The sequence below is a fragment of the Scyliorhinus torazame genome, chromosome 7, assembly GCF_047496885.1.
Source record: "Scyliorhinus torazame isolate Kashiwa2021f chromosome 7, sScyTor2.1, whole genome shotgun sequence".
Taxonomy (NCBI): domain Eukaryota; kingdom Metazoa; phylum Chordata; class Chondrichthyes; order Carcharhiniformes; family Scyliorhinidae; genus Scyliorhinus; species Scyliorhinus torazame.
The window spans coordinates 188,161,494-188,188,978 of NC_092713.1; the positions used below are offsets into that span (position 1 = coordinate 188,161,494).

Genomic DNA, 27,485 nt, shown 5'->3' on the forward strand with positions numbered 1-27,485 from the left:
TGAGCTGAAAGGGAAATGGGAAGAAGTGCTGGGGGAGGAGATTGAGGAGGGGCTGTGGGCTGATGCCCTACGTAGGGTAAACTCATCGTCCTCGTGTGCCAGGCTAAGCCTGATACAATTTAAGGTGTTACACAGGGCGCATATGACTGGAGCACGGCTCAGTAAATTTTTGGGGGAAGAGGATAGGTGTGCGAGATGCTCGAGAAGCCCAGCGAATGACACCCACATGTTCTGGTCATGCCAGGCACTACAGGGGTTTTGGGTGGGGGTGGCAAAGGTGCTTTCGAAGGTGGTGGGGGTCCAGGTTGAACCAAGCTGGGGGTTGGCTATATTTGGGGTTGCAGAAGAGCCGGGAGTGCAGGAGGCGAGAGAGGCTGATGTTTTGGCCTTTGCGTCCCTAGTAGCCTGACGCAGGATACTGTTGATGTGGAAGGAAGCCAAACCCCCGGGTGTGGAGACCTGGATAAACGACATGGCAGGGTTTATAAAGTTAGAACGGATTCAGTTCGTACTTAGGGGTTCGGCTCAAGGGTTCACCAGGCGGTGGCAACCGTTCGTCGACTATCTCACAGAAAGATAGAGGGAAAGGAAAAGAAGAAGACAACAGCAGCAACCCAGGGGGGAGGGGGGGGCGGGGGGGGGGAGGAATCGGACGGACTCTCAGGGATGTTATTGTATATGTATAGGCACTTGTTTTAGGTATTGTATATTGGACTGTTGGATTGTATCTTTGGAGAGTATTTATTTTTGACAAGGCAGTTGCCATTTAGTTTGGTTCTTGTTTCCGTTCATATATTATTTATTTATTTGTTTAAAACTGGCCACTGTTATTTATATTGCTTTATTGTTGTTTAAAAGAAACACTACGTACTGTTATGTTTGGCCAAAAAATCTTGAAAAAATATATATTTTTTAAAAAACAGACTGCAATCTGATCGTGAAAAGACCATCCGTTTCAGTGACATTGGCTAGGACATCGGAGAGAACCTTCTTACTCTTCCTCAAAGTGCCGGAGGATATTTTATGTTCAGTTGAGAGGGTAGACAGTGCCTTGGTTAAATGTCTCACACCAACATAAAGTGATATTGCCAGTGCTAGCTCTAATGAGCTGTGTTGAGGATGATTTTGCGAACTAACTTTAACTAACATTAACTAACACTCAACAATGGCATTGCTTAGATAAAATAAAAAAAGATCAGTTATCCTGTAGCAAACATATTAGTTACACTTACCCAATAGACAGAAAGCCATGTTCACAATGTTGATAATTGGATATTTCACCCTTTGAGAATTACTGTCCAATACTTTTAGAGAGGTGACAAAGTTGAGGCAATACTTCTTAAATTACTGACGTAAAATCGGGACACGAATTCAGATAAATTCCAAGAGAGCTTTGCTTGTAGAAACAAAGGCAGATGGCTGTAATATTCTTGGAGCATCAGGGACTCCAAAGTTTTCTTCAAGATAAGACGGGGTTGGTGCCAGAACAGAACAATGAATAAAAATGAAAGTTCTTCCGAGGCTCATGGATATGTTAATGAACAGTAGGTCACGTTCTAATGAGGGGGCAGGACTGTTAAATAAATAAGAAAGGCTGATTAATCAATGGGGGTAGCCAGTAAGTACAACTCACTCAATCAGTTCAGCAGCCTGAAGGACCCAATTTGTGAGGCACCAAACTCATCAACCAGAAATGTTCAATCATTTTCAATTAATTACCATAAGCGTACAAGCTTCATTATAGCTCCTAATTTGAGTCAACGAGATAGAAATTGGTTGCATGCCAAAGTCTCCCTATTTACTTTATTTGTGCTCTTCACTAATATAATAGAGGTCTGCCTGGGGTCTGCTAATCCGTGCTTTGGGAGTTCACTTCATATATATATATATATTATATATCAGAATATATATTTTTTTCTGCTTTCTTGTGCTATATTTTTTAACAATTCTTTTCCAGTAACTGTCTTGCAGACAGTTGCTACTTTACCAGATCTCTAGATATACATACTCGAGCCATTATTGAAGCAGCAGATGAGGTTAGCCTTCAGGAAACCTTCAGGAATAATCTCATCAAATAGGCCAATATATGGAGAATGAAATTAAATGTAGGAGCAATGTAACATCTTGCGCATCAGTAATACTCAAATGTCCCTCAATATTCAAGCACACAATGCATGATCCCCACTCTGAGTTTACAAAAGAATGTTGTCACTTAGGAGTCGACATCCAAAATAACTTAAAGTTGAATGCACCAAATCTCCAATGCATCAAAAATGCTTTGGTTCCTGAAATAAAACTTCTATCACACTTCAACTACAGTAAAGGAAATACTGCAGCAGATATTGTTTAGATCAGAGTTTTTCAAAGTGTGGGTGTCAGAAGGGTCGTGAGGCGGGATCGAATTGCTTCTCGCTGCACCCATCAGCCGCTACCGCAGATTTTCCCAATGGCAGCATTCAGAGGCCTGCAGGGAAAATCCTGCCTCAGATGTCAATTAATTTATATGACCCTATCAAAATTCAGTTTTAATTGCTTTCGGCATGTTTAGAAAGATCTGCAAATGGGATTCAGACTATTTTGTAACGAAGGGCATGATCTACCAGCCTTGTTGCGCCCGACTTGGGGCACGACAAGGCCGTTAAATCTCTCGACAGGCGTCTTGTGAGATTTACAACCCTCGTTACACCTCGCGAAATCTAATGAGATCTCGTGAGGCGTTGCGACTTGGATCTCGCCCTCAATGAGCGTGATCCAGATTTACATATTGAAATGAGTAGTCAATCTCACTTGACTATGTCTACACCGTAGTTACCAAGGAGCGGGATCGAATAGCCTCGCCTCGGAGACCCCGACGGGGTGCCATTAAGCACTGGTTTCCACAAACGTCGACCAGGCATAGCAGCACTTGGGATGGGGAGGCTCCCAGGTGATCAGAGTCCTCCCAAGTGGTTGGGCTCTGGTAAAAGGTACCCTGGCACTCCTGATGCCTCCCGGGCACTATGGCACTGCCAGGCTGGCACCCTGGCAGATTGCTGAGGTGGCTCTGCTCGGCTGGCATGGGCACTGCCAGGGTGTCAGGCTGGCAGTGTCAAGGTGCCCAGGTGGCACCTTGCCCGTGCTGGGGATTGGGCCTGGGGTTACCCTGCTCTTATGATTTGGATGCCGGAGGGGGGGGCTCGAGAACTCCCTATTTGGTAAGTTGGTAAGTTTGGCATTGAGGTGTCCGGAGGCTGTGGTGGAAGGTCCAGAGCTGAGCTCGTTAGTGCAGTAAATGAGTCTAAGTGCAGCCTTAGCGGGGCATTCCTCGCCGAGGCCCAAAATTGAAGCAGAGTCCGGTTTTAAGAGTGGGGTCGTTCACGGCGCAAATGCCCTGCTAAACGTACCCAAAAAGGGACTTTCCCATCAAATCATGCCCTGTTTTCCACACCACTGACCACAAAATCTGTCAGTCCCTTCTCTCTCTATTTTAATTAAATGCCTGCCCACTTATGCCGATTTCACATGTCTGCACACACGCATGTATTCAATCACACAACTCATCCAGTTAACGCAAATCTCAGCAGTTTCACCACTTGGGATATGTAAGATACCATGTCGCTGCGAAAGGGGTGACAGGATGTCTGAAAAAGGATACACCTTTTACCATCTCTAACCCTTCATTTTAGCTTTGAGCTGCATTTCTGCAAGGAATAATTAAAACCACAAAATATTATCTTGGAATATGTGTTACATAATACAAACGTAGAACCCTGTAAATACTCAGCCAGCCAGGCAGGATGTTCAATGATAAAAAATAAATGGCTGAACTTTTCAGGTTGATGGCCTCCCAACACAGCCATCAGGTGTTGCCTGATCTGCTGACTTTTTCCAGTATTGTCTGCTTTAAATTCGTGTACTTTGTATCTGAGGGTCGGTTAGCTCAATTATCCTGTCCTCATTCAATGCTGACCTAAAATTCAATGCACCCAGAGCTACTGAATAGTGATTAAGTACAGGAAAAATGTATGAATTTCTTTCCCTCCCCTGCCTGGTGCAAGAACACTTTATCGTCTCAAACACTGCCTTGACTCATGATAGACTGGGTAAGTGAACATGCCGTGGACCCCAAAGGTCGGCCAGTTGTCAAAAGTGGATCCCGGGAAAAAAAGTTTGAAAAACACTGGGTTAGACCACACTTAGAATATGGCATAGCCACTTGGGACCGATATACTGCAAAAATAATTACCCTTCTTGAGAAAGGTCTATGTCAGTCGGCTCATTTAGTAAAAAGCAGAGCGATTTGAGCTAAGGCTCTTTTAACCAGACGGTGGTGATGGTCTGGAATGTACCGCCTGGGAGGGTGGTAGAGGCGGGTTGCCTCACATCCTTTAGAAAGTAACTGGATGAGCACTTGGCACGTCGTAGCATTCAAGGCTATGGTCCATGTGCTGGCAAATGGGATCTTGGCCCCGGGTCACTGTCCACATGGAGTTTGTACATCCTCCCCGTATCTGCGTGGGTCTCACTCCCACAAGCCAAATATGGGGAGGGGAGGTGGGTTGGCCACGCTAAATTGCCCTAAACTGGAATTTTTAAAAAAAATTAAATATGGTAGGGGAGAAAGGGGATCTAATCATTAAAAGTAGCAGCACAAGTTAACAAGGCCATAAAAACTCATTTATATTTGCAAGAAAAAAAGATAGATGCACTTGAGAAGGTGCAAAAATGATTTACAGAACTGACGCTATGGTGATCAGGAAAGAATGACATACTGGGATTCTCTTCTCCAGAAAAGGGAAAGTGGAGAGGTGACCTGATAGAGATCTTAAAAATTGTGAAGGAGTTTAATTGAGTAGACAAAGAGATGAAGTATCCACTTGCAGTCAAAGTCCGAACAAGGGGTGATAAGTTTAAGCTAGTGACTAAAAGGTCAACTGGTCATTCAGTTGAGGCGAATAGCATTTAGGCAAAGCTAGATAAATACATGAAGGAACAAAGAACAAACAAAGAACAAAGAAATGTACAGCACAGGAACAGGCCCTCCAAGCCCGTGCCGACCATGCTGCCCGACTAAACTACAATCTTTCACATTTCCTGGGTCCGTATCCCTCTATTCCCATCCTATTCATGTATTTGTTAAGATGCCCCTTAAATGTCACTATCGTCCCTGCTTCCACCACCTCCTCCGGTAGCGAGTTCCAGGCACCTACTACCCTCTGCGTAAAAACCTTGCCTCGTACATCTACTCTAAACCTTGCCCCTCTCACCTTAAACCTATGCCTCCGAGTAATTGACCCCGCTACCCTGGGGAAAAGCCTCTGACTATCCACTCTGTCTATGCCCCTCATAATTTTGTAGACCTCTATCCCCTCAACCTCCGTCGTTCCAGTGAGAACAAACCGAGTTTATTCAACCGCTCCTCATAGCTAATGCCCTCCATACCAGGCAACATTCTGGTAAATCTCTTCTGCACCCTCTCTAAAGCCTCCACATCCTTCTGGTAGTGTGGCGACCAGAATTGAACACTATACTCCAAGTGTGGCCTAACTAAGGTTCTATACAGCTGCAACATGACTTGCCAATTCTTATACTCAATGCCCCAGCCAATGAAGGCAAGCATGCCGTATGCCTTCTTGACTACCTTCTCCACCTGTGTTGCCCCTTTCTTTCTTTTTAAAAAAAATATATTTATTAAAGATTTTTAACACAATTTTTCTCCCTTACAAACAATAACCCCCCCGCCTCGTAACAAAAAAAAACGAGAAATCGCGCAGAGCAAGATATATACATGGCAAAACGATATATTTACACAGCTTTGTACACTGGCCCTCACCCGTACGTGCCAGTTTCCCCAACCCTTTATGTTATCTCTCGCCCATCCACCCTCCCAGGCAGTCTCCCCCCCCCCCCCCCCCCCCCTCCCCTCCCCCCCCCCCTCCCCTCCAAGGTTGCTGCTGCTGCTGACCGACCTTCCTCTAATGCTCCGCGAGATAGTCTAGGAACGGTTGTCACCGCCTGTAGAACCCCTGCGCAGACCCTCTCAACTCTCAACTTAATCCTCTCCAACTTTATGAACCCAGCCATATCATTTATCCAGGCCTCCAGGCTGGGGGGCTTCGCCTCCTTCCACATTAGCAAGATCCTTCGCCGGACTACTAGGGACGCAAAGGCCAGAATGCCGGCCTCTTTCGCCTCCTGCACTCCCGGTTCGTCCACTACTCCAAATATTGCTAGCCCCCAGCTTGGCTTGACCCGGACTTTCACCACCTGAGATATTGCTCCCGCCACTCCTCTCCAGAACCCCTCCAGTGCCGGGCATGACCAAAACATATGGACATGGTTCGCCGGGCTGCTTGAGCACCTTCCACATCAGTCCTCTACCCCAAAGAACCTACTCAACCTCGCCCCCGTCAAGTGCGCTCTGCGGACCACCTTAAATTGTATCAGGCTGAGCCTGGCACACGAGGAGGAGGAATTAACCCTACCTAGGGCATCAGCCCACAGACCTTCCTCGATCTCCTCCCCCAGCTCCTCCTCCCATTTACCCTTCAACTCTTCCACCAGCGCTTCCCACTCTTCTTTCAAATCCTGGTGTATTTCCGACACATTGCCCTCCCCGACCCATACACCCGAGATCACCCTATCTTGAACTTGTTGTGCCGGGAGCAACGGGAATTCCCTCACCTGTCGCCTCACAAAAGCCCTCACCTGCATATATCTAAAGGCATTTCCCGGGGTTAACTCGAACTTCTCCTCCAGTGCCCCTAGGCTCGCAAACGTCCCGTCGATGAACAGGTCCCCCATTCTCCCAATCCCCGCCCGATGCCAGCTCTGGTGTTGCCCCTTTCAGTGACCTGTGGACCTGCACACCTAGATCTCTCTGACTTTCAATACTCTTGAGGGTTCTACCATTCACTGTATATTCCCTACCTGCATTAGACCTTCCAAAATGCATTACCTCACATTTGTCCGGATTAAACTCCATCTGCCATCTCTCCGCCCAAGTCTCCAAACAATTTAAATCCTGCTGTATCCGACAGTCCTCATCGCTATCCGCAATTCCACTAACCTTTGTGTCGTCTGCAAACTTACTAATCAGACCAGCTACATTTTCCTCCAAATCATTTATATATACTACAAACAGCAAAGGTCCCAGCACTGATCCCTGTGGAACACCACTGGTCACAGCCCTCCAATTAGAAAAGCATCCTTCCATTGCTACTCTCTGCCTTCTATGACCTAGTCAGTTCTGTATCCACCTTGCCAGCTCACCCCTGATCCCGTGTGACTTCACCTTTTGTACTAGTCTACCATGAGAGACCTTCTCAAAGGCCTTACTGAAGTCCATATAGACAACATCCACTGCCCTACCTGCATCAATCATCTTTGTGACCTCCTCAAAAAACTCCATCAAGTTAGTGAGACACAACCTCCCCTTCACAAAACCATGCTGCCTCTCACTAATACGTCCATTTGCTTCCAAATGGGAGTAGATCCTGTCTCGAAGAATTCTCTCCAGTAATTTCCCTACCACTGACGTAAGGCTCACCGGCCTGTAGTTCCCTGGATTATCCTTGCTACCCTTCTTAAACAGAGGAACATTGGCTCTTCTCCAGTCCTCTGGGACATCCCCTGAAGACAGTGAGGATCCAAAGATTTCTGTCAAGGCCTCAGCAATTTCCTCTCCAGCCTCCTTCAGTATTCTGGGGTAGATCCCATCAGGCCCTGGGGACTTATCTACCTTAATATTTTGTAAGACGCCCAACACCTCGTCTTTTTGGATCTCAATGTGACCCAGGCTATCTACACACCCTTCTCCAGACTCAACATCTACCAATTCCTTCTCTTTGGTGAATACTGATGCAAAGTATTCATTTAGTACCTCGCCCATTTCCTCTGGCTCTACAAATAGATTCCCTTGCCTATCCTTCAGTGGGCCAACCCTTTCCCTGGCTACCCTCTTGCTTTTTATGTACGTGTAAAAAGCCTTGGGATTTTCCTTAACCCTATTTGCCAATGACTTTTCATGACCCCTTCTAGCCCTCCTGACTCCTTGCTTAAGTTCCTTCCTACTTTCTTTATATTCCACACAGGCTTCGTCTGTTCCCAGCCTTTTAGCCCTGACAAATGCCTCCTTTTTCTTTTTGACAAGGCCTACAATATCTCTTGTTATCCAAGGTTCCCGAAAATTGCCGTATTTATCCTTCTTCCTCACAGGAACATGCCGGTCCTGAATTCCTTTCAACTGACACTTGAAAGCCTCCCACATGTCAGATGTTGATTTGCCCTCAAACATCCACCCCCAATCTAGGTTCTTCAGTTCCCACCTAATATTGTTATAATTAGCCTTCCACCAATTTAGCACATTCACCCTAGGACCACTCTTATCCTTGTCCACCAGCACTTTAAAACTTACTGAATTGTGGTCACTGTTCCCGAAATGCCCCCCTACTGAAACTTCTACCACCTGGCCGGGCTCATTCCCCAATACCAGGTCCAGTACCGCCCCTTCCCTAGTTGGACTGTGTACATATTGTTTTAAGAAGCCCTCCTGGATGCTCCTTACAAACTCTGCCCCGTCTAAGCCCCTGGCATTAAGTGAGTCCCAGTCAATATTGGGGAAGTTGAAGTCTCCCATCACCACAACCCTGTTGTTTTTACTCTTTTCCAAAATCTGTCTACCTATCTGCTCCTCTATCTCCCGCTGGCTGTTGGGAGGCCTGTAGTAAACCCCCAACATTGTGACTGCACCCTTCTTATTCCTGATCTCTACCCATATAGCCTCACTGCCCTCTGAGGTGTCCTCCCGTAGTACAGCTGTGATATCCTCCCTAACCAGTAGCGCAACTCCGCCACCCCTTTTACATCCCCCTCTATCCCGCCTGAAACATCTAAATCCTGGAACGTTTAGCTGCCAATCCTGCCCTTCCCTCAACCAGGTCTCTGTAATGGCAACAACATCATAGTTCCAAGTACTAATCCAAGCTCTAAGTTCATCTGCCTTACCCGTAATACTTCTTGCATTAAAACATATGCACTTCAGGTCACCAGACCCGTTGTGTTCATCAACTTCTCCCTGTCTGCTCTGCCTCAGAGCCACACTGTCCCTGTTCCCTAGTTCAACCTCAATGCTCTCACCTTCTGACCTATTGGCCCCGTGCCCACCCCCCTGCCATACTAGTTTAAACCCTCCCGTGTGACACTAGCAAACCTCACGGCCAGGATATTTATGCTTCTCCAGTTTAGATGCAACCCGTCCTTCTTATATAGGTCACACCTGCCCCGGAAGAGCTCCCAGTGGTCCAGATAACAGAAACCCTCCCTCCTACACCAGCTGCTTAGCCACGTGTTTAGCTGCTCTATCTTCCTATTTCTAGCCTCACTGGCACGTGGCACAGGGAGTCATCCCGAGATTACAACCCTAGAGGTCCTGTCTTTTAACTTTCTGCCCAGCTCACTGAACTCCTGCTGCAGGACCTCATGCCCCTTCCTGCCTATGTCGTTAGTACCAATATGTACAACGACCTCTGCCTGTTTGCCCTCCCCCTTCAGGATGCCCTCTACCCGTTCGGAGACATCCTGGACCCTGGCACCAGAGAGGCAACATACCATCGTGGAGTCTCTTTCACGTCCACAGAAGCGCCTATCTGTGCCCCTGACTATAGAGTCCCCTATTACTATTGCTCTTCTGCGCTTTGACCCTCCCTTCTGAACATCAGAGCCAGCCGTGGTGCCACTGCTCTGGCTGCTGCTGTTTTCCCCTGATAGGCTATCCTCCCCGACAGTATCCAAAGGGGTATACCTGTTCGAGAGGGGGACAACCACAGGGGATTCCTGCACTGACTGCCTGCCCTTTCTGGTGGTCACCCATTTCTCTGCCTGCACCTTGGGTGTGACCACATTTATATAACTGCTATCTATGACGCTTTCCGCCACCTGCATGCTCCTAAGTGCATCCAACTGCTGCTCCAACCGAACCATGCGGTCTGTGAGGAGCTCCAGTTGGGTGCACTTTCTGCAGATGAACCCATCCGGGACGCTGTAAGCCTCCCGGACCTGCCATATCTCACAGTCAGAGTTCTGCACCCCTCTAACTCACATTGCGTCAATTAATTAGTAAATTAAAGTTAAAAGTTTAAAAAATTTTAAAAGTTACTGTTAACTATCTGTTTCCTAGCACTACTATAAATGTGAAAGCTAAATATAGTACTCTCTGATCTCTGGCTTAGATACCCCTCTAAATTATAATTAAGTAGTTATGTTTAATTAGTTACCAATGCTTAATTTTTTTAATTTAGTGTAGATTCCCACCCAGCCACTCAGGTCACAGCTTTTCTGTGATGTCACTTCAGTTTCCCCTCCCCCACACACACAATTTGAAAAGGTAATAAAAGTAATAATGAATAAAAATCACTTACTTACCTTCTGAGGGTCTCAGATGTTCTCAGGTTCTCTCCCTTTCCGGGTTACCTCACTGCACCAAATTACCAAGTTTCAAATTCTCACTGTCTGTGTCTCACTCACTCAGGCTGTGTCTCCTTAACCAGCGCAATAGTAGGATATAGCAATGTTCCCTTTAACCTTTCTTGGTTGCACTGTGTGGTCCCTTGAAGATTGCTGCGCAGCCACACATGCCTGCATCTTAAGGACACTGGTTGTGTGCAGCCTTGCTTGTTGCACTGTGTGGTACATTTCCCATTGCCACAAAGTCAAATAGCTGCAAAGCTGAAAGGCAACAGTGATATATTAATATGGTTGGAGGGAATAAGATAGGGGGTGACTGGTGTGGAGCATAAACACCAGCTAGGCCTGCTGGGCCAAATGTCTTTCTGTGTGTCAATTGCCCCAGACACTGTAGGTGGCCGGAGGTAATATTTTCATCCACGTTTGTCAGTCTATTTGGAACACAGGAGCAGGAGTATTCAATTCAGTCCTTTGAGCAGGCTCCGCCATTCAACAAGATCATAGCTGATCTGGTTCTGGTCTGAATTCCAATTTCCTGTCTGTCCCCCATAATCCTTGACTCCCTTGTCTATCAAAAATCTGTCTAACTCAGCCTTGAATAAATTCAATGGCCCAACCTCCATTACTCTCTGGGGAAGAAAATTCAATAGACTAAAGGCCCTCAGAAACATTTCTCCTCAACTCCATCTTAAACTGTGCCCCCGAGTTCTAGTCGCCCAGTATCCACCCGATCAAGTCCCCACTGGATCTTACATGTTTCAATAAGGTTAGATCTTCTGAACTCCAATGAGTATAGGCCCAACCTGTTCAACCATTCTTCATAGAATAAGCCCTTCATCCCAGGAATGAGTCAAGTGAAGCTTCTTTGTACTGCTTCTAATGTACACAGATTCCAGGTGTAGTTTCACTGATGTCCTGTACAGCTGCAGTAAAGCATCCCTACTTCTATATTCCATTCCTCTTGCAATAAGCGACAGGATTTTATTTGGCTTCCTAATCTCTACATACTAACTTTTTCTGAGTACCAGGACACCCAGATCTCTCTATACCACCAATTTCTGCAATCTCTCTCCATTTAAATAGTACACTTATTTTCCGTTCTCCCTGTCAAAGTGGACATATTTATATTTTCCCACATTATACTTCATTTGCCAAAATTCTGTCCACTCATTTAACCTATTCTTTGTTGGTTCGTAAAATGTGACCAATCTATTAACGTACCACTAATTTCTGCAGATTTGTACATGGTTTCTTTCAATTTGACACAATATTTTAACTTCTTTAATCAGCCATGAATGATGCATCTTTCGCAAAGAGCCTTGCTTACTGGGATAAATCTTTGCTGAGAGTTATTAAATATCTCCTGGAAGCCTGTCACTGCATCTCCACTGTCCAACTGTTTAACCTGGTTTCCCAGTTCACTTTAGCTTTCATATCCTTAAATTTACATTTATTCAGGTTTAATTCCACACTTCACCACCCTTTTAAAGTGAACATGAAATTGTATCATGCTTTCACCTAAAGGCTCCTTTATCATTAATTTTTTTTTTTTAATAATCTTTATTGTCACAAGTAGGCTTACATTAACACTACAATGAAGTTACAGTGAAAAGCCCCTAGTCGACACATTCCGGAGCCTGTTCGGGTGCACGGAGGGAGAATTCAGAATGTCCAAATTACCTAACAGCACATCTTTTTGGACTTGTGGAAGGAAACTGGAGCACCCAGAGGAAACCCACGCAGACACAGGGAGAAAGTGCAGTCTCCACACAGACAGTCGGGAATCGAACCTGGGACCCTGGAGCTGTGAAGCAACAGTGCTACCCACTGTGCTACCATGGCGCCCGTAAAGTCATTGATTAACCCTTTCTCATTCCTCATTATCAAGTCTAGATTAGCCTGCACCCTGGTTTGCTCTAGAACACGCTGTTCTAAGAAATTGTCCCACATTTGCTCTGTGAACTCATTTTCCAGGCTACATTTGCCAATCTGATTTGTCTATTCTTCATGTAGGTTAAAGTCACCCATGATTATTGCGGTTCCTTTCTTACGCGTTCCATTTATTTCTTCCTATACTCTCTGTCCTACAGTGTAACTCCAATCAGGGGGCCTTAAAAATCTACAGCACTCCCACAAGCTAGCCAAAATGATTCTACATCTTACTCTTTCGAGCCAAGGTCATCTCTCAATACTGTGCTCATGACATCCTAAACAGAGATACCCCACCACGAGAATTCCGGTGACGGCGGGCGGGAGGCAGCCACGCGTTGGAGGGCTCCAGTTCGGGAACGGCATTGTCGGGGGTTAACGCCCGGTCCTAGGGCCAGTGAAGGCAGTAAAAATCGGGAGACAGCACAGAGGAGGGGAATGTCGAAGACCAGCAAAAAAACGGCCGTGAAAAAAGCAGCTGAAAGTCTGTCGGGGAGTGGAAAGGTCACCGCGGGGTCAGTAAAGAAAATGGAGGCTGGAGCTTACGGCTGAAGAAATAACTAATGTGATGGCTGCGGAATTTGAAAGGCAATTTGCAAAATGCATGGAGACGGTGAGGAAGGAGATGAGGGAGGTTTCGAGTGTGCTGGTGGAGGAGGTGATTTCCCCGGTGATGACGGCGGTGGCGAGCGCAGTGGAGGAGGTGCAAGAGCAAGGGGAGGCGCTGAAGGAAGTGGAGGAGACGTTATTGCAGCACGGTGATCAACTTGCCTCGATGGGGAAGGAGATGCGGAAGGTGATGGACATTAACAAGGATCTGCGAGGAAAAATGGAAGACCTGGAAAACAGATCCAGGCGACAGAATTTGAGGATTGTGGGGGTGCCCGAAGGAGTTGAAGGACCGAAGCCGACTGAGTATTTTGCCGCGATGCTGGCAAAACTATTGGGGGAGGGGGAGGATCCTTCCCGATATGAACTGGATCGGGCTCATCGGTCGTGGAGGCCTGTACCAAAGGCGAGTGAGCCGCCAAGGGCAGTGACTCTGTGCTTCCGTAGGTACTGTATGAAGGAGAAGGTCCTGAGCTGGGCCAAGCAGAAGCAGGTGGTGCAGTGGGCTGGAGCTGGTATACGTGTATGCAGGACTTTACGGTGGAGCTGGCGAGGAGGCGGGCTGCCTTCAACCGGGTGAAGAGGGCACTGTACATTAGCAAGGTGCAGTGCGGCATTGTATATCCAGCGAAGCTGAGGGTGACTTATAAGCTCAGGGACTTTTATTTTGGAACGGCGGAGGCAGCGGAGGAGTTTGCGAAGGCAGAAGGACTGTGGCAGAACTGACAAATTGAGAAATGGCCATGTGCCGATGTAACCTCATGACTGTATTTTCTTCTTTTTTGTTTCACTACGTGCGGGTGTAGGGGCTAAAGGAGCCAATGTTGTATATATTTGGACAAGGGAAGGGATGGGACTTTCACTCGAAATGAGGGCTCTTTGGGGTGTAGGTGGATATGTGGGGTGTGTGTGCTAAAAGGGGATCTCTGGGCTTTCCTAGGGCCGGGCAAGGCGGAAAGGGACCCGGGCAGGGGCCTCCACGCTGGCCGGTGTGTGCCGGCCAGTGAACGGGAGTGAGGTGGGGGGAGGGGCTGCGGCCATCAGAGCCTGGCAGAACAGGGTCCGAGTGGTCTAGCCGGGGTGGAAAGTTGGGGGGAAGGAACCGAGGTTGGGAGGAGGAGTTTTACAAGAGGCAGTGGACGGGAGGAGCTGGAGACTTGGTGGTGGGGGGAGAGGGGGGGGGGGGGGGGGGGGTACAACTCTTGGGTATCATGTACGGTACTCTTTCAGAGGCTGGATGGCGTTGAGTGTAGGGGGGGAGGGGGAGTGGACTCTATAGGTCAATGGTGACCATGGGCGGTCCCGGACTCCTTTTTCTTTTTCTCCTTTGTTTTTTGTTGCCACCGTGGGAGGGTTTGTTTTATTGGATGCATATATTGACAGGTGGACCGTTGTTTGGGGTGGTGGGAGGATGGGATCATTGGTATTGTTAAGGGGATTGATTTTGTATTTGTTGCCATTTACTGTTTGTGGGTGGGATGTAAATTTTTGAAGGAAAATGTGAAAATGTAGAATAAAAAAATATTTTAAAATTTTTAAAAAAGAGATACCCCACCATATTTGCCGAGTTTCCTACCTTTTCTGACTTGCTCACCCTGCAGCCATGTCTCTTTGATATCACGGGCAGGATTCTCCCCTACCCGGCGTGGCGGGGGGTTCCGGCGTGATGGAGTGGCAGAAACAACTCCGGAGTCGGGCCTCCCCAAAGGTGTGGAATTTTCCGCACCTTTAGGGGCCAAGCCCTCACCTTGAGGGGCTAGGCCCGCGCCGGAGTGGTTTCCGCTCCGCCGATTGGCGGAAAAGGCCTTTGGCGCCACGCCAGCCGGCGCCGATAGGTCTTCGCCAGGCGACGCATGCCGCTCAGCGCATCCCCGCGCATGCGCCTCCGCCATAGTGAAGACCATGGCAAAGGCGAAAGAAAGAGTGCCCCCACGGCACAGGCCCGCCCGCAGATCGGTGGGCCCCGATCACGGGCCAGGCCACCGTGGGGGCATCCCCCGGGGCCAGATCGCGCTCCCCCTCCCCCCCAGGACCCCGGAGCCTGCCCGCGCCGCCTTGTCCCGCCGTTCAAAAGGAGGTTTAATCCACACCGGCGGGCGAGGGTTGACAGCGGCGGGACTTCAGCCCATCGTGGGCCGGAGAATCTCCGGGGGTGGGCCCGCCGACTGCCGTGATTCCCACCAACCGGCGCGCCGCGATTCCCGCCCCTGCCGAATCTCTGGTGGCGGAGAATTCGGGACACGGCGGGGGTGGGATTCACGCCAGCCCCCAGCGATTCTCCGACTCGGTGGGGGGTCGGAGAATCGCGCTCCAGGTGTTACATATTTATTTTGATGTGTCAACAAATCATCCATTTTGTTGTGAATGCTGTGTGTAATCATGTACAGAGCCTGCGACTCTGTCTTTTAACCATTTAAAAAAAATCTTAAGCCTTATTTGCTGCACTGTTTGTACTCTATGTCCCATCCTGTCACACTCTGGTTCTCTTTATCCAACTCACTACCCTGTTCTAGTATCTCAGTTACTGTGAAAAGCCCCTAGTCGCCACATTCCGGCGCCTGTTCGGGGAGGCTGGTACGAGAATTGAACCGTGCTGCTGGCCTACCTTGGTCTGCTTTAAAAGCCAGCAATTAAGAGGCTGATTTAGCACACTGGGCTAAATCACTGGCTAATTATATGACTTGCCAGAATACAGGTCCCAGCACGGTTCAGGTGAAGTCTGTCCCAGTGTGTACACCTCCTACTTTCCTGAGTATTTGTACCAAAGCTCCTTGAATTGAAATCCATTTTGTCCACACCAGTCTTTGAGCCAGGCATTCATCTCTCTAATCTTATTTAGCCTCTGTCAATTTGCTCATGGCTCAGGTAATAATTCAGAAATTACTATCTGTGGGGTTCTGCTTTATAATTTAGCTCCCATAATTCCTAAGCAGAGCCTCTTTTCTAGACCCATCTTGATCATTGGTACCAACATGGACCTGGCAACTGGATCCTTCCCCTCCAATCACATGTTCTTCTCCAACCTTGAGCAGATGTCCCGAACTCTGGCTCTGGGCAGGCACCAGAGCAGCCTGAACTCACTCTCAGCTGCAGAGAACAATGTTAAACCCCCCTGACCATAATATCCCCTACATTCCTATTAACTCTCCCCAATTGAATGGCTTCCTGTACCACAGTGCCATGGTCAGTTTGCTCATCCAAGCTGCAGGATTTGCTTTTTTCCACAAAGCCGCAAGAATCTGGAACCAATTGGGCAAAGGCAAGTGCTGAGGCTCCTCCACTTCTACCTGTCTCACTTGCAGCACACCCTCATGTCCATGACAAAGCCAGAAGCCCCTAACCCAAGAGGTGTGGTTGCCTCCTAGAACAAGGTATTCATGGAACTTGCCCCTCCTTGATGCATCGCAGTGTCTACAGCTCGGCCTCCAGGTCAATGACTCTGAACCAAAGCTTCTCAAGCTGCAGGCACTTACTACAGAAACATTTGTCCTGGATCATACTGGAATCTGGGAACTCCCACATTCTGCAGTTAGAACACACAGCCTGCCCTTCCATCTTTTATTATGTGTTAATTCATTTATAATGAATAAACACTACTACTCCCAATGAGCTTTCCTACTGCTAGTAAACCTTACTACTACTGATGAGACCATACAATTACTCATAAATTATCCAAGTTTTGAAAGATAAATTAGCAAAATACTTACCAATGACTTGGCTGTTTCCATCGTCTCTCGCTGCACTGAATTCCTTCACTCACCAAATTCCCAAGTTTAGTCTGTGACTAGCTGCCCTCAGTAATGAGCTGCTTTCTTCGTATTTGCTTACTTTGCCATCTGTAAACAATATCTCTCAAAAAAAGACAGATTTCAAACTACCATAGTACACAGATAGCATGTGGGGAAGATGCATATCCAGATTTGCACTATGGAATTTCTTTAAGAATTTCTTTAACAGTGGGACCTATTGTGGTGGAATTTGTCATCGCTGTCAAAACAGGAGCAGAGTTTTTAGAGCAGGTTGTTGGACATGGTTTGGTCTGAAGACTCCTCAGTGGGATGGAAGTGGATGTTCTTAATAAAAACATTTCTTTTATCTGCTTTGTAGTTACAGAACATCAGCCAGGTCTGGAAAACCTCAAGGAAGAACTGGATAATTGTAATAAAGTGCAGTGGAGAGATGCGCTTGATCGAGTGCCCACTTCACTTGCTCTATGGAATGTATTTCAGGCAAGAGCAGATTAATTGCCTCAATCACCAGAGGGACCATCTGCCCAGTAATTTATAGTCCAGCTAAAATAAGCCAAAATGTTTATGCTCTCTGTAGCCTCCAGTGTAAAGTGTAAAGTGAGACATGCTTCACTTCTCCCAGTTGAATTGATCAGAAAATAAAATCAAACTGACATCAGTGTGATGGAGAGTGGTGCTAAATCTGTGAAACAGAGGGAATTCTATTCCCTCAGCATTGTACCCAGAGAGTGTTTTCATTCCACACATAAAATGAAAGACTGAATGGAGACCCATCATGGTCTCCACCCTATCCATGCTACCCTCGTACTTTCACCTGGAGGGGGCATTGCATTCCAAAGCAATCCGAATAAGGGCAGATGTTCTGTCTTATTGTTCCGGGTCTTTGTTTAGTGGAGATCCAAGCAGAACAGCTTGAGGGTACAGGTACTAACACGCAAAAACACCCACTCAGCCGCCTCACCTCACCCATCACTATGGACTCATCAGAAGTTGTTAGTATCTACATTCTTGCTCTGTGACAACCTTTGTAGAAATTTACTTTTTACAAATCCAGTCGTTAAAGTTGCTTTTTCACAGATTCTGGGCTCTTAATTCAAAAGGATAGTCAGTCGATGTCTAGATGGCAATTATTCATGCAGCTTTGATATCAGTTTATGGGAGGAGGGCAATGGGGCTCAGGACTACACAGGCGGGATTCTCCGAGCACCGCACAGGCCGGAGAATCACCGCAACCACGCGTTTGGCATGGCGCCAGTCGCGGGCCGCTGTCCGTGGCCGGGCCGCCAATACCCTGGCCTTGATGGGCATAGCGGCCGCGCGGAAACGGCAGAGTCCCGCCGGCGCCATTCACACCTGCTCGCAGCCGGCGGGAACTCTGCGTGCAGGGTTGGGGGGCGGCCTGTGGTGGGGGAGGGGTGCTCCTTCACCGGGGGGGGGCCTCCGGTGTGGTCTGGCCCGCGATCGGGGCCCACCGATTGGCAGGCCGGCGTCTCCAGCCCTGGCCCTATTTTATTACCCTGCCAGGCCCTGGCCCCCGCGCCATGTTGCATCGGGGCCGGCGCGTTGAGGAAGTCCCCCGCGCATTCGCAGGTTGGCGCGGCACCACTGCGCATACGCGGGTTGGCGCAGAGCCCAGTTGGCGCCGGGAGGGAGGCTGGAGCAGCGTGAACCGCTCCACCGCCGTGCTGGCCCCCTATGGGGGCCAGAATCGGCAGTGCCCGTGCCCGTTTCGCACCATCGTGAAACGCGACGGCGTTCACAACGGCACAGACACTCTGCCTCCATTTCGGAGAATCCCGCCCCACGTTTTGGAGACCAGGAATTGGGTTGCCAGCAATCTTCCCTCCCATCCACCCCTACTCCAATATCCACTGAAGGAAGGGTCTCCTCCATATTGGCTGACAATAGAGACATCGCCCTCTGCATGATGTTTTAAGGTTAAGTATTCCTGGTAAGTATTTTGTGAACTATCTAAATAATGTACAGAGCAGTGGTGGGTAACCTGTGGCCCAGCTGGGTTCTGAGTGCAGCCCACGAGACATTTTGTTGACTGTTGCCCATGCGCAGGGTTGCAACATTTGAATGATTTCCGCCTGGGTGGTACTTTTCTTACCAATATACCTGAAGTGATATTGGGCAAGGGCAAGTAAAGAGAGGTACATCTTGATTGCACAAAATGTCAACTGTGAGAACCGTGCACTCCCTGTGTCCAAAGTATAAATATTTATTTTGTTTTTACCGTTTGAAGTTGATGATAATTCTATTAATATATAAATCATAAAGCATTTTCTATAACTTGTATGAAATATTCAGCATGTATTAAATGTATTTAATCTTATTCATTGTGCCATAGTTAGTGAACAAACCTGATTTCAATCGTGCAGCCTAGGTTGCCCATCACTGACAGAGCAAGCTGTCAGGCTATTACACAAGAAATGGAATCAAGGCAGCAGTGTCCACTGCAGCAACTCATCAAGGTTCCTTCGACAACAACTTCCAAACCCAATCTCTATTACCTCAAAGGACAAGGGCAGCAGATACCTGGGAACACCATCACCTGCAAGTTCCTCCCCAAGTCACACATACCATCCTGACTTGGAAGTATATTGCTATTCCTTCACTGTCGCTGGGTCAAAATGCTGAAAGTTCATTCCTATCAGCCCTGTGGGTGTACCTACACCAGATGGACTGCAGTGATTCAAGAAAGCAGCTCACCATCACTTCCTAAAGGACAATTAGAGATGGACAATAAATGCTGGCCTGGCCAGTGACATCCACATCTCGCAAACAAATTAATTAAAACTAAATCTTCTATTTTAATTTTTGATTGACACTTTTAAAAACAAGATTGTCGATCAATAGTTCTAACATTCCGATAAAGCTACAGGTCTATTGTAATTAATTCTTCCTTCCCCTGGCTCCACAATCATTCCCCTTCCTATCCTGAAGGGGCATCCTCCGAATACTTCTCAAAGTCCTCTTTTCAAATGTGGACAGGGAGCATCAGCCATCTATGTGAACGTTATCATCAGCAAAATCCTGTGCATACCACAAATTGAAAAAAAATGAAAAATGAAAATCGCTCATTGTCACAAGTAGGCTTCAAATGAAGTTACTGTGAAAAGCCCCTAGTTGCCACATTCCGGCACCTGTTCAGGGAGGTTGGCATGGGAATCGAACCGTGCTGCTCGCCTTAGTCTGCTTTAAAAGCTAGCGATTTAGCCCAGTGAGCTAAACCAGCCCCAAATGTTCACACATCCTTCCTGAATAATAGGGTGAGGCTGGGCTGAACTTTACCCATCCTAGTTCCAGTTCATCAAAGCTGATTTTAATTGTTAGGCCCTTACCATTGCCCTAGTGGAGTCAGCTCATAAAACAGGGCAGTGATCAAACTTGTTCGCCATAGATCATTGTCACACTCTGGAGCAAATGAAACAAGTACCTGGTTAAAGAACCCAGTGGGGAGGCAATAAAAATCACCAGTAGAAAGTAGCACCGTAATAACATGGAGTGGCAAAGTGTTTGCATTTCCTCTGATGTGAGTTCCTTACCCTACTTTTGTCAGAGAGGGATGCCGGATCAGACACAGTGAGGAAGCAATTTCTAAGATTCAGCATAGTTCAGTTGCTAGCACTATCATCTATGAATTACAGGGCCAGGTGATCAAGCCCTACGTAAAAACAAAGCACATGAAATACAGAGGAAGAACATTGTGGTACTGTCCTTCAGAAGGGACGTTCACACAAGATCCTGTCCGTTTGGTGATATGACAGATAGACCTTAAAGAAACCATAATACCATTCATGGAGGAGTCTCACAGGGTAATAGCTACCATTCCTCTTTCAAACAACAGACCAGAAAACAAATAAACTACTTCATCGGGTTGTGCGATGAGTACATTTTCGTTGATTGCAAATTCATAATAGATTAGTAGATCTTATATGGCCTTGCTCTTTGTGAGTTTGGAGACTAAGATGCGAGTGGATTATTTAGCGGAAAATCCATTCTGTGAATTTAACCCGACAATTATGGTGGATCAGTTACACTAAATTACTTGTAAATTTCAGGCTCCATTTTAATGTCTGGCTCCTCTGAAAAGATTGTTTTGTACCTCTAACAAAGTTTTGATATCTGACATGCAATGCAAGATTGAAATTCCCAGTCTGAGAAAATAATTCCCCCACTTCAAGCAGGAAAACAATTGTTGGGGAAAATATACTGGGGCATGAAAGTCTTTCGCCCTAAGGTACTCATTGTTTGAACTCACCTTTCCAGTTTTTTTACAGCAGAGAACTAGCCGTGCAATGCCCAAGCTCAGAAGAGTGTTTTGTGTTACAGCATCATAAGTCTGCTGGTTTAGCTCCGTAGGCTAAACAGCTGTTTGTAATGCAGAACAAGACCAGCGGCGCAGGTTCAATTCCCGTACCGGCTGAGAATTCTGAATTCTCCTTGTGTACCCAAACAGGTGCTGGAATGTGGCGACGAGGGGCATTTCACAGAAACTTCATTGCAGTGTTAATGTAAGCCTACTTGTGACTATTATTATTATTATTTCCCAAATAAACAGCCATTACATTGCCACATCAGAGGATTGGTTGCCTGGATTGAAAAGCATAGAATTCAGGCATTGGGGGCAGGAGTGAGAGCCCATGACTGGAGACATTTTAATTAAGTATCAATTCATAAAGTCAATTTCACAACTTTCTATGATGCATTTCAATTTGCAATGTACAGGTTGTCAATGTCTTATCAATGATATTGTTAAGGTCTGTTCATGTCAAACACATTGTTAAGGGAAACCAGTATTTTAACATCGATAAATGTTAAAATCAATAAATCAATAGCACACTGGGCTAAATAGCTGGCTTTTAAAGCAGACCAAGGCAGGCCAGCAGCACGGTTCAATTCCCGTACCAGCCTCCCCGAACAGGCGCCGGAATGTGGCGACTAGGGGCTTTTCTCAGTAACTTAATTGAAGCCTACTTTTGACAATAAGCGATTTTCATTTTCATTTTTCATTTCATAAATAAGGGAGTACTGGAGAAGAAGCATGTCATGTCCACAGGTATGCTTAAGGCCTTTTGCAAATCGGTGGGTGTTGCAAAGGCTGGGGCACATGATCACCCCCGGGAATGATATTTTAATTTGATTTTGATGTTTTCTTTTAAGTTTTGACTTCTTGTAACAGTTCCCCACTGAGGGCTGTCACCCCCTCTCACGTATAAATAGGGAATAGCTGGGCCACCAGGTATGGGCGAGGAGTGCTGACACTGAACAAAATCAATCAACTCTCCCAGCAAGGAAAGGCTCAATGTCTTAGTTATGGCTTTATTAACTACCGTGGATCCAGGTAACATAGGTCACTGGTCCAGTATTAACAAAAACAGAAAATACTGGACAATCTCAGCATGTCTGACAGTATCTGTGGAGTCTGGGTGACTCTTTGTCAAAGATAGTATTCCACTCTACTAATTGCATTTTAGACAATGTCACTCAAGAGGCTAAAATGTGAGGTGACAGGCTGGCAGACTAGTGTTGACTTAACTCACCTCTAATGCCCCAGGGAAAATGGGGGTGGGAAGAGGAAAGAGTCAGCATTCACACTTCTGATTCCTGCTGGAATAATACATTTTTAGACATTTGATGAAGATAAAATCAACTTCAGCCTTGATGCTGTCACTTGAGCCCCAGCTATTACATGATGAATAGCCCAACCAGCTATGAACACGTATGCAGCCCAGCACGAGTTTGCATCTTTGGTGGCGGAGAAAAAAATATACACAAATACATTGAAGGGGGGGGGGAATGGAGTGATAATTTTCCATTCCTTTATCTCTCTCATTCTTCTCCTGTGCATGCTGCAAAGAGCACGGAGCTTTGTGCCAGGATGCAATAACCAGAACAGATGAGCCTACTCTCAGCTGACAACCCATACAAAAGAGTGACGTTTTAATGAGATTATTGAATTAACTACTTGTTAAATACAAATTGAAGAAAAGCTATGCAAACAAGTTATTGCTTTTAAAAAGATAAATGAGCCAAAAGGCTGGCTGAACCTCATTAATCCAGTCACTTTCTATGCAGAGATCTAATAGGCTGACAACAGCTGCATTTTTAGAAAAATATATATTTTATTGAAGTTTTTCAAACAAAGATTTTCCATTTTTACAACTTAATAAAGAAATATACATTGAACGTTATTTAAATAATATATTAAACTAACAACAGATGGAAAAAGAAATAAACAAAAAGCAAATATCAACAACTAACTAAGAAAAAACAAGAACACGGAATAATCCTCTCCCCCCCCCCCCCCCCCCCCACCCCCCCTGGGTTGCTGCTGCTGTCTTTTCTGTTTTTCCATTATCGTTCCGCGAGATAGTCAAGGAACGGTTGCCACCGCCTGCAGAACCCCTGAGCCGATCCTCTTAACGCATATTTTATTCGTTCCAGTCTTATGAACCCTGCCATGTCGTTTATCCAGGCCTCCACGCCCGGGGGCTTCGCTTCTTTCCACATAAGTAGAATCCTTCGCCGGGCTACTAGGGACGCAAAGGCCAAGACGTCGGCCTCTTTCGCCTCCTGCACTCCCGGCTCTTCTGCAACCCCAAATATAGCCAACCCCCAGCTTGGTTTGACCCAGACCCCCACCACCTTTGAGAGCACTCTTGCCACACCCTCCCAGAACTCATGCAGTGCCGAACACGACCAGAGCATGTGAATGTGGTTCGCCGAGCTTACCGAGCAGCTCCCACACCTGTCCTCCACCCCAAAAAACCTGCTCAGTCTTGCTCCCGTCATATGCGCTCTGTGTAGAACCTTAAATTGAATCAGGCTAAGCCTGGCACACGAGGACGAGGAATTTACCCTACTTAGGGCATCTGCCCACAGCCCCTCCTCAATCTCTTCCCCCAGCTCCTCTTCCCATTTTCCCTTCAGCTCCTCTACCATCGCCTCCCCCTCGTCTCTCATCTCCCTGTATATTTCGGACACTTTACCTTCTCCAACCCATGCCCCCAAAATCACTCTATCCTGGACCCCTTGCGTCGGGAGCCGCGGAAATTCCCTCACCTGTTGCCTCGTAAATGCCCTCACTTGCATGTATCGGAAAGCATTCCCTGGTGGCAACTTATATTTTTCTTCCAATGCTCCCAAACTCGCAAACGTCCCGTCCACAAACAGGTCCTTCAGCTTCCTAATTCCTGCTCGCTGCCAACATTGAAATCCCCCATCTATCCTCCCCGGGACGAACCTGTGGTTATTCCTTATCGGGGACCACACCGAGGCACTCGTCACTCCCCTATGTCGTCTCCACTGCCCCCAGATCTTCAAGGTCGCCACCACCACTGGATTTGTGGTGTACCTTTTCGGGGAGAACGGTAGTGGCGCCGTCGCCAGCGCTTTTAGGCTCGTTCCCTTACAGGACGCCGTCTCCAACCTTTTCCACGCCGCACCTTCTTCTTCCCTCATCCACTTACAGACCATCGACACATTGGCGGCCCAATAGTAGTCACTCAGACTCGGCAGTGCCAATCCCCCTCTGTCCCTACTGCGCTGCAGGAACCCCCTCTTTACCCTCAGGGTCTTTCCTGCCCTCTCAAAGCTCTTAATGCTCCTGTCTATTTTTTTAAAGAAGGCCTTTGTAATCAAGATAGGGAGGCACTGAAACACGAAAAGAAACCTCGGGAGGACCACCATTTTAACCGCCTGTACTCTGCCCGCCAATGACAGGGGCACCATATCCCACCTCTTGAAGTCCTCCACCGTCTGCTCTACCAATCGCGTCAGGTTAAGTTTATGTAGGGTTCCCCAGTTTCTGGCCACCTGAATCCCCAGGTATCGAAAATTCCTTGCTACTCTCCTCAGCGGCAGAGCATCTATCCCCCTGCCCTGTTCCCCGGGGTGCATCACAAAAGGTTCACTCTTTCCCATGTTTAATTTGTATCCCATGAACTCTCCAAACTCCCTGAGTATCTGCATTACCTCTGGCATCCCCTCTACCGGGTCCGCCACATATAGCAGCAAATCGTCTGCATATAGTGACACTCGATGTTCCTCCCCCCCTCTAAGCACCCCCCTCCACTTCTTAGAGTCCCTCAGCGCTATGGCCAATGGTTCAATTGCCAACGCGAACAGTAACGGGGACAGGGGGCACCCTTGTCTTGTACCCCTATATAATCGAAAGTATCCCGATCTTTGCCTGTTTGTAACGACGCTTGCCACCGGGGCCGCGTACAAGAGTCTAACCCATCTGATGAACCCCTCCCCGAACCCAAATCTCTTCAGCACCTCCCACAAATAGTCCCACTCCACCCTATCGAATGCCTTTTCTGCATCCATCGCCACCACTATCTCTGCCTCCCCCTCCGGTGGGGGCATCATCATCACCCCCAGCAACCTTCGTACATTGGCATTCAATTGTCTCCCCTTGACAAACCCTGTCTGGTCGTCATGTACCACCCCTGGGACACAATCCTCTATCCTTGTCGCCACCACTTTGGCCAGCAGTTTGGCGTCTACGTTTAGGAGGGAGATGGGCCTGTATGACCCGCACTGCAGCGGGTCTTTGTCTCGTTTCAGGATTAGCGATATCGTCGCCTCCGACATTGTCGGGGGTAATGTCCCCCTTTCCTTAGCCTCATTAAAGGTTCTCGCCAAAAGCGGGGCCAACAGGTCCATATATTTCCGATAAAATTCCACCGGGAACCCATCTGGTCCCGGGGCCTTCCCTGCTTGCATGCTCCCAATTCCTTTGATCACCTCATCCACCTCAATCTGCGCCCCCAGACCTGCCACCTCCTGCCCCTCCACCCTCGGGAACTCAAGCTGGTCCAGAAAGTGTCTCATTCCCTCTTTCCCCTCCGGGGGTTGGGACTTGTACAGTCTCTCATAGAATGTCTTGAACACCTCGTTCACTTTCCCTGCTCTCTGCTCCATCTTTCCCGTTTCGTCCCTAACTCCACCAATCTCTCTCGCCGCCCCCCTCTTCTGAAGTTGTTGGGCCAGCAGCCGGCTCGCCTTTTCCCCATATTCATATTGTATCCCCTGTGCCTTCCTCCACTGTGTCTCTGCCTTTCCCGTGGGCAGCAGGTCAAACTCCGTCTGTAATCTTCGTCTTTCCCTGTATAGCCCTTCGTCTGGGGCCTCCGCATACTTCCTATCCACCCTCAAAATTTCCCCTACTAATCTCTCTCTTTCTTTACCCTCTTGCTTCCCCCTGTGGGCTCTGATGGAAATCAGCTCTCCTCTAACCACCACCTTCAACGCTTCCCATACTACTCCCACCTGGACCTCCCCATCGTCATTGACCTCCAGGTATATTTCGATACATTCCCTGGCCCTTCCGCATACCCCCTCTTCCGCCAGTAGTCCCATGTCTAATCGCCAGGCGCTGGTCCCTTTCCTCTCCTAGTTCCAGATCCACCCAATGCGGGGCGTAATCTGAAACGGCTATGGCCGAGTACTCCGTTCCTGCCACTTTCGGGATCAGTGCCCTTCCCAACACAAAAAAGTCTATCCGGGAATATACCTTGTGGACGTGGGAGAAAAAGGAAAACTCTTTACCCATCGGTCTGGCGAATCTCCACGGATCTACTCCCCCCATTTGCTCCATGAACCTCTTTAGCACCTTGGCCGCTGCCGGCCTTCTCCCGGTCCTGGATCTGGACCGGTCCAGCCCTGGGTCAAGCACTGTGTTAAAGTCCCCCCCCATTAACAAGTTTCCCACCTCCAGGTCCGGGATACGTCCCAGCATTCGCTTCATGAATCCCGTGTCATCCTAGTTCGGGACATATACGTTCACCAGCACAACCGCCTCACCCTGCAATCTGCCACTCACCATCACATACCTGCCCCACTATCCACCACTATGGTCTTAGCCTCGAACGATACACGTTTCCCCACCAGTATTGCCACCCCTCTGTTTTTCGCGTCCAACCCTGAGTGGAATACCTGTCCCACCCATCCTTTCCTCAGTCTAACCTGATCCGCCAACTTCAGGTGCGTCTCCTGGAGCATAACTACGTCCGCCTTCAGTCTCTATAAGTGCGCAAACACCCTTGCCATCTTAATCGGCCCATTTAAACCTCTCACATTCCACGTGATCAGCCGGGTTGGGGGGCCATTTACCCCCCTCCCCCTCGTCGACTAGCCATCCCCTTTTTTAAACCATCTCCTCACCCAGGTCTCACACACCTGTCCGTCCCCCAGACGGCGCCCTCCCGTCCCGACCACCTTGTCTCGTATCAGCTCCCCCTTACTCTCAGCAGCAGCAGCCCAGTTAATCCCCCTTCCCCCCCCCCCCCCCTAGATCCCCCCCTAGCTTGATTACTCCCCCCATATTGCTTCCGGAAGTCAGCTATCTCTGGCTGACCTTGGCTTCCCCCGTTCATCCTTTGACCTCCCTGCGTGTGAGGCTCCCTTCCTTCCTGCGCCCTTTTTCCCGCCATAGTTTCCATAGCGCGGGAAAATACCCACGCCTTCCTCTCTGCCCCGCCCTTAATGGCGCAGTTCCCTCATTCCCCTTCCCTGTCCCCTATTCCACATTTCTTCATGTCCCCCACATCGGGGGGAGAAAAATTCCCCGTCCAACATTATTATACATTAGCCCTCCCCTCTCCCCACTTTACATTTCTGTGCCACCACCTCGCTACCCCTCTCCGGGCAATTTCTCAAGTCTAGTCCAATTTCTCTTCCTGAATAAATGTCCATGCCTCCTCCGCCGTCTCGAAGTAGTGGTGTTTGCCCTGATGTGTG

At 47.9% G+C, this 27,485-nt stretch overlaps 1 protein-coding gene across 3 annotated transcripts in view; it reads right to left on the bottom strand.

Moving 5' to 3' along the window:
- The window catches only part of LOC140426746 (serine/threonine-protein kinase 32A-like), a 550,050-nt gene that overhangs the window by 514,351 nt on the left and 8,214 nt on the right, over positions 1–27,485 (bottom strand). Inside the window, exon 1 of one of the 3 annotated variants that reach the window (XM_072511882.1) lies at positions 1,233–1,360. The exons of the other annotated variants lie outside the window; for them this stretch is intronic. Within the exon in view, the coding sequence (XP_072367983.1) occupies positions 1,233–1,251 (19 nt within the window). The 5' untranslated portion in view covers positions 1,252–1,360. Of the gene's footprint in view, positions 1–1,232; positions 1,361–27,485 lie in introns of those variants that run through there. 3 annotated transcript variants of the gene reach the window in all.